The sequence below is a fragment of the Cebus imitator genome, unplaced genomic scaffold (genome assembly GCF_001604975.1).
Source record: "Cebus imitator isolate Cc_AM_T3 unplaced genomic scaffold, Cebus_imitator-1.0 Scaffold473, whole genome shotgun sequence".
Taxonomy (NCBI): domain Eukaryota; kingdom Metazoa; phylum Chordata; class Mammalia; order Primates; family Cebidae; genus Cebus; species Cebus imitator.
This window is the reverse complement of record NW_016107788.1, coordinates 487,510-500,046: the sequence shown is the minus strand read 5'-3', so window position 1 is coordinate 500,046 and position 12,537 is coordinate 487,510. Positions and strand designations below refer to the sequence as shown.

Here is a 12,537-nt window from a genome sequence, read left to right as displayed (position 1 = left end):
AGGAGCTGGGTCCTGGACTCCAGGATCTGAAGGAGGAAGGGTCTGAGCACCTTAGCTGGAGGCTTGAGCCTGAGGGTGAATTTCAAAGGATGGTGTTGTTCCTGGCACCACATGTGGTTAACTGGCTTGGATGGTTTGCTGCATCCACTCAGCGAAGAGGCGGAAGTTAGTGTAGACACTTGGTATGTTTGGTTGGCCATTTTGGGCTTTTTCCTGGACACGAAGCTATGCAAGGATCCGTTGCAGACCAGGGACCCTCAGAGTCTCCCAGTTGAGGAAGGAGGCTAAGGGTGGGAGGAGCTGCAGAAAGGGACAAAGAGAGATGCACATACACAGAGACAGATGCCAAAAGAGACAAACACAGAGAGAGAGAGAGAGAGAGAGAGAGAGCAAGGCAGAAACACATGGACAGTGGGAGAGGTGGAGACAGTGAGACACGCAGAGTCAGAGCAGATTGACACAACACGTCCGAGAAACTCTGAGACCCAGAGTCGGTGAGAGACAGACAGTGGAACAGTGAAGCCCAGGCTCACAGAAAGACCCAAGACAGGTAGGGACACAGAGTTCTAAGGGCCAAACTGGAGAGACGCTGATGGAGAAAACCCAAACAGACAATAAAATTGCAGCCAGGCAGGCAGGGACAGGCCTTCTGAAAACCAGCTTCCCTGCTCTCCTGAACTCCACTCCCAACCCTCGGAATGTTCCTCTGGGAGCTCTGGGCCCACCTGGTCCTGCTCTTTCAGCCCCTGTCGGGCAGCTCTCCTGTTGGAGTGGGAATCGGGTTGGGACTGGGGATAACTGGTCATGGAGCTGCTGACTGAGGTGGTGTAGGGTGGGGATGGGGTTGAGGGTGTGGTTGCGTTTGGAGTTAGGGATTCCTGAGTTCAGCCAATGACCGTATCCCTATAGCTATGTCCTTTATCCCTGCACTCATTTTATATTTTATATTTGCATTTCTTTTTTCTCCTCTTCACCTCTGGGCATCTCCCCTGGACTTCTCTCTCCATCCCTTGTGTCTCAACCTCTTGACTCTGTGTTTCTCTCTGTGTGTTTCTATTTCTCCCTGGCTCTCCTTATTGATTATACAGCAATAGTGAATTATAGCGTAATTGTGAATATATATGTAGCATATATATAGCATAATTGTGAATGACCACCCTAATCATAGTATGTAAAACAACCATTTTATTACACTTATGGATTGTGTGGGTTGGGAATTAGGATAAGGCACAGAAAAATGCAGGGAGACCCAAAGAAAGAGGAGATGCTTGTCTCTGCCACCAAAAACTCAAAGGTTTGGGGGTGACTGGAAGACTGGGTACTGGAGTCATCTGGAGCTCCTTCATTCACATGTCAGGCACCTGGGTTGCAGTGACTGAAACGCTGAACTAGGCTGGGACTGCATCAAGTGCCTACGGGCAGCCTCTCAGCATGACGGCCTCTGGGGAATCAGAGTCCATGCATGATGGCTGCCTTCCTCCAGAACACGCATCCCAGGAGAACTGGAAGATGCTTCATGGCCTTTTTTGATCTTTTGTTTTGACCTTTTTGTTTCTCTGATGCTTCTTGACTGCATATCTCCCGGTTTTCTGCACACAGTCCCCTTCTCTTTTCTTTTCCCTCCCTTGGTCCCTCCCTCCCCTCCCTCCCTCGCTTCCTTCCTTCTTTCCTTCTTCCCTCCCCTCCCACCCTCTCTCCCTCTTTTCCTCCCTCCCTTCTTCTTTCTTTTCTTTTCTTTCTTCTTTCTTTCTCTTTCTCTCTCTCTCTCTTTCTTTCTCTTTCTTTCTGTGTCTCTCTCTTTCTCTCTTTCTTTTTTCTGAGTCTTGTTCTTGTTGTCCAGTCTGAAGTTCAGTGACGCAATCTCAGCTCGCTGCAACCTCTGCCTCCCAGGTTTAAGCAACTCTCCTGCCTCAGCCTCCTGAGCAGCTAGGATTACAGGCGCCCACCACCATGCCTGGCTAATTTTTGTATTTTTAGTGAAGACGGGGTTTCACCATGTTGGCTCGTCTGGTTTCGAACTCCTGATCTCAGGCGATCCGCCCACCTTGGCCTCCCAAAGTGCTGGGATTACAGGAGTGAGCCACCACGCCCAGTCTTTGGTGAGCTGAGATCGCGCCATTGCTCACCAGCCTGGGCAACAAGAGTGAAACTCCATCTCAAAAAAAAAGAAAAAGAAAAAGAAAAGAAATGGCTATGCAGCTGAGGCCCTTGTACCTGCCCTTCATCCTCCAAACCTCCAAACCCTCTCTGCCAGCAGGGAGCACACTGGCTGAGACATACTCATATCAGTGATAATTACAGCTCATAGTTTCTCAATCACCTATGGACCAGGCATTCTGGTGCTGACAGGCATGTATTATGTAACTCATGTTCAGATGACCATTTCGGGTGAAGAGTATTTGTAATATTTATCCACACTCAGATTACCACTTAAAGCGGATAGGACCATGATCCTCATTCTGAAATGGGGAAACTGAGGCACAGAGACGTTAGAAAAGTTGCCCAGAGTCTCCCAGGTAAGAAATGGCAGGGCAGGGCTTTGAACCCGGGCAGGGCGGCTCCACGGCCTATTTCCTTAACCGCTGTCCCACACAGCCTCCCAAGGTACCAGTGGGCAGGGCATGACTCAACACACAGCCACATGTCAGAACCCTGGAGTCCGGCTCGGGGACACAGGACAGGTGACAGGCACAGGGGCACAACCTCCCATGTGACATCACACTCAGCTACACACACTTTTGCAAAGCTGCAGGGTGATCACACAAGGTGCTCACACAATGAGACACACAGCACATGAGACTGAACGAAATAGGTACAAGCACAGAGATTCAGTCACATGGTAAATTAGAGTGATATAATAATCCAGAAACAGGCCCAGTGCGGTGGCTCACACCTGTAATTCCAGCATTTTAGGAAGCCGAGGTCAGGAGTTTGAGACCAGCCTGGCCAACATGGAGAAACTCCGTCTCCACTTTAAAAAAAGAAAAAAAAAAAAAAAGCACAAAAATTAGCCGGGCGTGGTGGCGGGCACCTGTAATCCCAGCTATTCAGCAGGTTAAGGCAGTAACTCACTTTAATAGCAACCTCACCTGGAAGATTTTATCATCAGCCCCATTTCACAGAGTTAAGTAACAGGTTAAGTAACTTGTCGAAGGTCACAGCTATGAGCGGCTTGTTCCACTTTTACTGCTGAATAGGATCCCATTGTATGGATGTACCACTGTTTATTTGTCCACTCACCAGTTTATGGAACATCTGTTCCTTTTTTTTTTTTTTTTTTTTTTACGGAGTTTCACTCATGTTACCCAGGCTGGAGTGCAATGGCGCGATCTCGGCTCACCGCAACCTCTGCCTCCTGGGTTCAGGCAATTCTCCTGCCTCAGCCTCCTGAGTAGCTGGGATTACAGGCACGCACCACCATGCCCAGCTAATTTTTTGTATTTTTAGTAGAGACAGGGTTTCACCATGTTGACCAGGATGGTCTCGATCTCTTGACCTCGTGATCCACCCGCCTCGGCCTCCCAAAGTGCTGGGATTACAGGCTTGAGCCACCGCACCCGGCCTTATCTGTTCCCTTTTTAACACTGCAAACTTCCCTCTCCCTGATCTTCCTTTTATTTAACTTATTGTATATGGTCTGTGTGAATATACAATATTACATTAACACGTATAAATGTATATCTAATTTGTCATTTATTTTATTGGATTTATTTTCTATTGTTTGTATCTCTCAACTACAACCAGGACAAGGGTATTTCCCAGTTTTGTTCACTGGTTTATCCAAAGCCCCTAAAACAGTGCCTAGCACATAGTAGGTAACTGATAAGTACTTACTGAATAAATGAGAATGAGCGAATGGCCACAGACTCTTTCTATCACTGTATTTCTCAGTTGAGCTTCTTGGTCAGGTACTGCCTGTCTGCCTGTTTCTGTCTGTCTTTGAGACAGACAACTAACACACCCACACTCTCTGTCTTTGTATCTGTCTCTCTGTGGCTGACACTGTCTCCATCATTCTTTCCTGTTTCTCTCAGTGGATTTCTCATTGGAGAGATTGCTGGATCTCTGGAGGGTGGTTGGGGTCTTGTCAGGGGTCTGGAGTTGGGAATCTAGAGCAGAGGGATAGAGTTTGGAGCCTGGGTCTGAGGTCTGGACTCAGCCTTCAGAATCTCCAGGTGGTGCTGTATAATCTAGAGCCTGGGATCTGAATTCTGGGATTTTGGGGTTTGAGTGAAGCATCTGAAATCTAGACCAGACATTAGCAAACTATTTCTGCAAAGGTCCAGAAAGTAATTATGTTAAGCTTTGTGGGCCAGACAGTCTTTGCTGTAATTGCTCATTTCTGCTGTCCCAGCATAAAAACAGTCATAGACAACACACGAAGGAGTTATTCTGACTATGATCTAACAAAATGTTATTTACAAAAACACACAGCAGCTGAATTTGGCCCTCAGGGGTAATTTGTTTACTTCTGATCAAACTGGAACCTGGAACATGGAATCCAGAAATGGAAGTCTTGGTTCTAGAGTCCAAAGACTGGTCTGATGTCTGGAGCTTGGACCACCAGTCTGATCTCCAGGAAGATGAAGCTCAAAGTCTAGAATCTGAATTTGGTGACTGAGGTCTTCATTTTGGAGTTAAAATTCTTTGCATGTGGATCACAAGAGACTGCCACTTCATTGCAGAATGGGTTAGCTCTGAAGTTGGGGCTTAGCTCGGGAGGGTTCTTGGCTTCACCCAGGAAAGGATTCAAGGGTGAACTGGTGGTGTGAGACAGCAATCTTCCTTGAATGGTGCTGCTCCTTGAGAAACAGGGCGACATCATAGGCAGTGTGCTCAGAGTCAGCAACCTATGGGCTCTTGGCAACTATATTTATACTCGTGTAAACCCACTTTCAATTACATGCAAATTAAGTAATGGGTCAATGCAAATTGAGGGGTCGTTTATCAAGAACTTTCTAGGAAAAGAGCAGTAACTTCTGGGTCACTGCCATGGAAAGGAGAAGTAACTTCCAGGTCACTGCCATGGAAAGGGGAGATAACTTCTGGGTCATTGCCATGGAAAGGGAGGTAACTTCCAGGTCACTGCCATGGTATTTATCAACTGTCATGGCACTGGTGAGAGTGTTCTATACCAGTGAGCAATGAGGGCAGATAGGGATCACTTTTTCTTCATCTGGTCATTCCTGCTGTTTTTATTTTATTTTATCCTGTCTGGACTTGTTTTGGTCAGCACGGTTGTGACCAGAAAACAAGTCCTGCTGATCTCCTACCTCACCTTTATAAAACATCATCTGGATAATCATGAAAAGCCGTTTGGACTCTTTGTCCGTCTAACACACAGAGAGAGGCCTTCCATTTCTACCTTGGGGCCTGCTGCCTGCGACGGGACATGTTTCTATCCAACTAATTGAGGTCTGGCATTATCCTAGGGAGTTTATCTGAACTGTCTGTCTTTTCTTCAGAGCAAGGAGTGCCACAGGGGCCCAAGTGTCACCATTTTGTTCTTATAGGCAACCTCGCCAGGATGCTTGCAGAACCATCTGAGGCAAAATTGGTAATCAAGTTCATGTCTATACAAGTAAACCTGGGATGAGTAAAATGACCTGTCCATCCATTCACTAAGGTCGTATATACTGTCCATTCATCCCCTGAGGTCCTATGAATGTTTTTTCTTTTAGAGACAGGGTCTTGCTCTGTCACCCAGGCTAGTGTGATCACAGCTTACTTCATAGCAAGAACTCCCAGGCTCAAGCAATTCTCCGGCCTCAGCCTCCTGACGGTTGTACCATTTTATCCCGCACCCCCACCCCCAGCAATGTAGGAGAGTTGCAGCTGCTCTAGATAAAACTGAGACTTCGTACCGTCATTCTTTTCCATTTTAGCCATTCTGGTAGTTGACTTTTGAAATTCTACATTTTTCAGGTACTGGGTGCAACACTCCATATCTGAGCGTTAAGTAGAGTGTGTTAATCATATTGTTCAAATTATCTGTATACTTATTCAGTCTCCCATCTCCTTGCCCCTCAGTTGCCCCATTCTGCCCCTCAGCCTCCCCTGTCTCTGCTCTTTGGTCTCTGTAGCTCTCACTCACAGTAGGCCTCTCCGCTATTTCCCCCACCAGACTCCAGCTACAGCAGCCGAGTCCTGAGACAGATGCAAATGAAAAGTTCTTGAAATGCAGTTAGAAGACAAAAATAAGTAGATGTGAACTAAAGTTGAGTAGTTAAACTGAGCAAGAAAATCTCTAGTTACCATTTGCTGACTCGACTATTCAGAAACTGGACAACATCCATGGCACTGGTTTCTCTTAATTACCCAGGGAACGGCTGCTCCCTCTGAAACCCTGTGGCCTCCTGGTCAAAGCTCCCATTTCTCAGATAGGGAAACTGAGACCTATGAAGGGAAAGCCATTTGCTAGAATCTCTTGAGTGGAAGGGAAGCAAGGAGGATACTGGAAACAGAATCTGCACTTCTCTTAGACTTTATTTCTGGATCTAGGGAAATGGGACAAAATATGTGAAAACGCAACTTTAATACTGGTAAGGTTGGGTCAACATCGTGCCACAAGGCAGCACTGTGTACAGGAAGAGTCTAGGTGGCATTGGACTGCTAGGTCTGAGGGAGGAGGGACTTGGGCCTGGACTCCTGGGTCTGAGGGAGGAGGGGCTGGGGGCCTGGAGCTCTGGGTCTGAGGGAGGAGGAGCTGGGGGCCTGGATCCCTGGGTCTGAGGGAGGAGGAGCTGGGGGCCTGGATCCCTGGGTCTGACGGAGGAGGGGCTGGGAACCTAGATTCCTGAATTCCTTCTGCAGGATGTATTTGTGGGTCAATTTCATGGGCCCAAGTCCCTATATTTAACTGGCCTGGATGGTTTTCTCTATCCACTCAGTGAATTTGCAGAGGTTGGTGTAGACGCTTGGCATGCCGACTTGGCCACACGGGGCTTGTCCAAAAGACACAAGGCCCTGCAAGGACCCTTTGCAGATCAGGGGTCCCCCAGAGTCACCCTGTTGTGAAGAGAGAGAGAGTCAGAATCTGAAACACAGAGGGGTGGAAATGGATATGGGATCAGAGAGAAACTAAATGAGAAAGAAAGACAGAAACATCAACAATAACAAGGGAACACAGCCCAGCAACACATCTCTTGGAAGTCCCATTCCACATCCCTGGCGCCACCTAACCCGGCTCCCTCATGTCCTGCATCCTGAATGCTGGCTGCTTCTCTTGGGCTTGTTGTTTGTCTGTCTCTCCTTCTCTGTCTCCTTCACGGCTTGTTTCTCTGTCTCAGTGTCTCTGCATGTCTTTGTAAAGTCTTTTTTTTTTTTAGAAAGAGTCCCACTCTGGTGCCCAGGCTGGGTGAAGTGGTGCGATCTCGACTCACTGCAACCTCTGCCTTCCAGGTTCAAGCAACTCTCCTGCCTCAGCCTCCCAAATAGCTGGGATTACAGGCACCCACCACCACACTCGGCTAACTTTTGTATTTTTAGTAGAGACAGGATTTCACCATGTTGGCTAGGCTAAAACTCCTTACCTCAAGTGATCTGCCTGCCTCTGTCTCCTAAAGTGCTGGGATTACAGGCATGAGCCACCACACCCAGCCCGTTTGCAGAGTCTTGGTTTTTCCTATTTATCTTCGTGTTTCATCTCTCCAAATCTGTGTCACTGTTTCCCTGTGAGTACACAGCTGACCCTGGAACAACCTTGTTTTGAACTGCACAAGTCCACTTATACTTGGATTTTTTTCAATAAATATATTAGAAAAAATTTTGGAGAGTTGCAACAATTTAAAAAAATTTGCAGATGAACTGCTTCGCTTAGAAATATCAAAAAATTCCAACAAAGTTATATCATGAATGCATAAAATGTATGCATACATTGACTATTAATGTTATTGGTAAGGCTCTCCCATCAACAGTAGACTATTTTAGTTACATTTTTGGGGAGTCAAATATTATACAAGGATTTTCTGTTGGATGGAGGACAGCGCCCCCAGCCCCCATGCTGCTGTTCTTCTGTTGTCAACCGCATTTTGTGTGTGTGTGTGTGTATGTGTGTGTTTCTGCCTCCCTGTGTCTGTCTCTATTTCCGTTTCTATCTTCCTTTGCTTCTCTTTACTCCTATGTCTATTTCTCTGTTTCTCCCAGTCTCTCCTGCCAGTTGTCAGTGTCTCCCTGTGTGTCTCTGTCTCTGCATCTCACCATGCGGCCCTGTGTGTCTCTGTCCCACTCTTCTCCACCCTTCCCTGAGTCGCCTGCCCTCTCCTTTCCCATCTCTCACATTGCAGGAGTCCTTCTGGTCCTGCCCTCCACCAGCGCAGAACATGCTGGGGTGGTACACTGCGTCATAGAGCTCACTGCAGACCTCCTCCGACACCACCGACACGTTTACGCACTGCAGGACGGTGGGCATTCCGCCTGGGATGCAGAGGTCTGGGTCAGCCCCCGCGACTGGATAGAGGACCCCTCAAAGAGGGCAGACACATACCCCTGAGCTCACCGTTCGCCAGCAGACCCCAGCCAGAAACGAGGCAAGAGTCCCCCATGGTAGGGCACTGGGAGGCAATGCTGATGTTCCGGATGGTGTCGGACTCGGACACGGACTCATCCAGTCTGATGAGCATGAGGTCGTTGGCCAGCAAGGGTCTGTTGTACTCTGGGTGCTGTACGGAGAGGCTGGCCGCCACCATCTGGCTGCCTGGCTCTTGATCGGCATCAAGACTGTGCAGGCCCAGCCCGATGGTGTAGGAGCTGGGCCAAGGAGGGCAGGTCAGTTCTGTGGCAACTACATCCTTCTCTCTAGTCTCATCTTCAACCCCATTCCCTAACCCCAACTCCATTCTCTTTGCTAAACACCCTGCTAAGAGCTACTTAACCATGGTCTCAAATCCTCATTCACAAAAATTCAGGGACAAGAAGTTGCCTTAGTTCACTAGAGACAGCACTGGGCTGGGATGTCAACCCAGGGCTCTCTGAGTCCTTCCGAAGCAAGGCTCCCGCCTCCCAGCCCTTCACTCTGGGCTCCCCGATCCAGGCTCATTCCGTCCTCCTCCCAGAGCCTTCCCCGCTGTTTCCCTCTGAGCACCCCAGGATGAGCCTGATCTTAGGCTCCCGCCTTCAGCCAAGGAGACATCCAGGCACCACTCCCGGACCCAGGCCCCGCCCACTCCACTCACTTCTGGAAACAGTGTGCGGCTGACAGCACCCACTGCGGATGCACCAGGACGCCCGAGCAGAACAATTCGTTTTCCATGACCAGTGCTGCCTGCCAGGGCTGCGAGTGCGGGCTGCAGTCCTCGCCGTTTACGATTTGGCTGCAGGTACCAGAGACGAGCGATCCTGGGGGCGGAGTCAGGGCTGGGGGCGGGCCCAGGAGACGGGCCCCGGGCTCCTGAGGGTGGGGTTACGACGCATGGGTGTGTTCAGAGCTTCAGGAGCAGGCTGGACTCCTGGGGGCGGAGTCAGGGCTGGGGGCGGTCCCAGGGCTCGGGGGTGGGGTTACGGTGCAGGGGCGTGGTGAGGGCTTGCAGGAGCAGGACCCCCCTGGGGGCGGAGTCAGGGCTCTTGGGGGTGGGGTTATTGTGCAGGGGTTGTGGTCGGAGTTTCAGGGGCCCTCCTCTAGGAGATAGGCCCAGGGCTCCCAGGGTTGGTAATGACTGTGCAGGAGCCTGGTCAGGGACTCAGGGTAGTCAGGGCTCCTGGGAGGTGAGTCAAGGCAAGGGGGTGGGCTGAGAAGGCAGGATCGGTGCTCCTGGGGTTGGGGTTACAGCGCAGGGGCAGGATCAAGACTTCAAGAGCAGGGTTATAGGTAGAGAAGTCTCAGAAGGTGGGACCAGGGCTCCTGGGGCAGAGTCAGCGCTGTGGGGTGGGCTCTGGAGGTGAGACTAGTGCCATCACGGTACAAAACCACGGTCAGGGCTCCAACAGAGGAGTCTAGGCTCATAGCGGTGGGATCAAGTCCCTTTGGGGTGGATTAAAGCTCAGGGGGGTGGAGTTGTTGCTGGGAGCCAGGATCGGGTCACTTGCCTGCACAGACTGATGCTCAAAGAGTTGGTCCTCCTATCCTTCCCAGGCTTGCCCACAGTCACACCCAGCCACAAGCGCATTCACACCAAAACACCATTATATAGTTCTGTTAGGTGAGTTCCTCAGGGATGGGAGAGGGGGATCTCAGGACTGAAGACCCAGGAAGCAGCCACAGATTCCCAGCAATGGATCACTCCCTGGGAAGCACAATCTCCCGCACCCTTGGCTTCCCTGTCCCCACATCATCATTACACTGTTGTCACTCCACCAGATATTCAGAGGCACAAACTGTCAGAGTCTCACAGGCACAACCACACACCCACAGTGCCACACACACATTCACCACGATACGAGGAGGTGCAGGGGGACAGCCACGGGGGACAGATCACATGGTACCGTCTCACAGGCAGCTTTGCAGTCACAAACAGGACACTGAATCACGCCTGAACATTAACAAACACTGTGCCCCCAAGCACAGACAGCCACACACACATGCACACTCAGATACCTGTGACACCAAGGATGAGGTACCCCAGGAACCAGCCCCAGGGGTTTCCCGCTGTGGCCATCACGTCAGCACCTGGGGATGAAGGCTGAGCCTCAGCTGTGTCTGGGGATCTGCAAGTCTCTCTCTCCCTCTATTTCTCCCTCCCTTTCTTAGAGAGACAGATTTAGAGACAGAGAAAGAGAGAGAACTAGGTAGAAAGGAAAGTTTAGAGAAAGCATCTAGCCATCTATGAGTGGGGAGAGATGGTGTCTAGTCACCCATGAATAAGCACAGAGGGAAGACAGAGAGAATTGGAGCCAGAGAGACAGAGCATTTGAGAGATACCCTCAGAGACAGCTGAGAGTTAGACATGGAGACATAGGTTCAGAGAGACAGAGAGGCTGAGGGAGACGGAGTAAGAGACAGAGAGAGAGAGAGAGAGAGAGAGAGAGAGAGAGAGTCCTATCTAGAGACAGTGAGAGATCTATCTGGAGAGATGTGGAGACAGAAGGCCCAGAGGCTAAGAATCCAGTGACACGGAGCTGTGGGGAGTTGGATCCCGAAGACAGCAGGCTTTTAGTGGGGGACCACCAGGCCTCTTACCTGGCCACCTCTGGGCTCCTGGATTCTGCTGCTGGGCTGAGCTCCAGCCTGTGGCCTCCCGCAGGGGCCTCTGTGGGGCTTATAAGCGTCCTCAGCCTGTGCTGACCTGCCCCCCAGGGGATGCATTCCAGGGGTCAGGTGCTGGGAGCTTCCAGCTCAACTCTCTCAGGCTGCCTCAGCTCTGACCAGGCAGTGGTCCGGGGCCCACATGGGGCTGGCGGCAGGGGCCAGGGGCCCAGGAAGGAGACCCCTGCCCAGATCCTAGACTCCACTCTCCCTTTTTTGCTCTCTCTCTCGTTCTATCTCTTTTCATGTTCTTATTGTCTCTCACAAGATACCTCCCTTGCCTCTATCTCTCCTTTTCTTTCTCTTGTTCTTTCATTCTCTCGTGTTTTCTTTCATTTTCTCTCATTCTGTCCTGTTCTCTCGCGTGTTCTCTCTCTTTAAACTAAATCTCTCTCTCTCTCTCTTTCTCTCCCCGCCTCCTCCATCACCCTCTTTCTGTGCTTCTCCAGCAAATTTCCCTGGGTTCACATCCAGCCTACATCACACGGTATTTTGGGAGGCTTCGGCAAGTAACTGCACTCCTGTGAGCCTCAGTTTTTCCAGCCGTAAAACTGGGGTGACCATTATGCCTCGTTTCCAAAGTGAATTCAAAGAGGTAATTCGGGGAAAGGCTCACGGTGCCAGGCACATCGTAGGCTCCCAGTGCGTGGGAGAACTATAAAGTTATCTCGGTGAAAAGCAGCTGAGTGCCCACCACGCTCCAAGCTCTGCGCAGGTGCTGGGGCCACTGGGGATCGCGTCCCACGGGGGGGCACAGACCATAAAGGAAAACTGCAGGAACCAGCATGTAAGGGGTGGTCGGGAGTCTCAGAGAAGGGAAACATTTAAGCCCAGAGCCAAGTGGGGAGGAGGAGGAGGAGGGCCCCTGCAGCAGGGTAGGTTGCCGGGTGCAGGGGAGAACTTGGCTCCAGGCAAAGGAGGGTGGGGCGGGCAGGAGAGCAGACCAGGGGCCGGGCAGGCCTCCAGGGGTTTATGTACCAGGGTTAAGGGTGTTTGGGTTTAACTTAAGTGCAGTGGATTTTAAGCACGAGGATGGAGTGACGTCATCTTATTTACTTTTTAAAAACTTTCATCGTGGAGAGTGATGGCGGGGGTGGGGCGGGGGCCGGTGGCAACAGCCCAGGTGGGAGGTGATGGGGTCAAGGGAGAAGACAGGTGAATGGACGTGGGGTCCCCTCTGCATGTGGAGCCAAGTTACTGCCGGATGGATGCAAAGTGGGGGGCCAGGAGCAGAGGGGCCAGGGATGGCGTGGAGGCTTGGTCTCAGCCCCTGCGCTGCCGGCGCCTCTGCGGATCTTGTGGAGACACCAGCACAGGTGTGTGTGTGAGGTGCAGTAGAGCACGGAGGGGCAGGTCAA

The 12,537-nt window shown here is 50.7% G+C and overlaps 1 protein-coding gene across 1 annotated transcript; it reads right to left on the bottom strand.

Annotated features, from left to right (window-relative positions):
• Positions 1 to 6,017: 6,017 nt before the first annotated feature.
• On the bottom strand, positions 6,018 to 10,592 carry KLK4 (kallikrein related peptidase 4). Its single transcript, XM_017512491.2, has 5 exons — positions 10,532 to 10,592; positions 9,174 to 9,336; positions 8,498 to 8,748; positions 8,279 to 8,415; positions 6,018 to 7,008 (listed from the first exon to the last, which is right to left on the bottom strand). Exons 1-5 carry the CDS (start codon positions 10,590 to 10,592, stop codon positions 6,856 to 6,858), a joined length of 765 nt encoding a protein of 254 aa, XP_017367980.1. The 3' UTR covers positions 6,018 to 6,855.
• Positions 10,593 to 12,537: the final 1,945 nt, after the last annotated feature.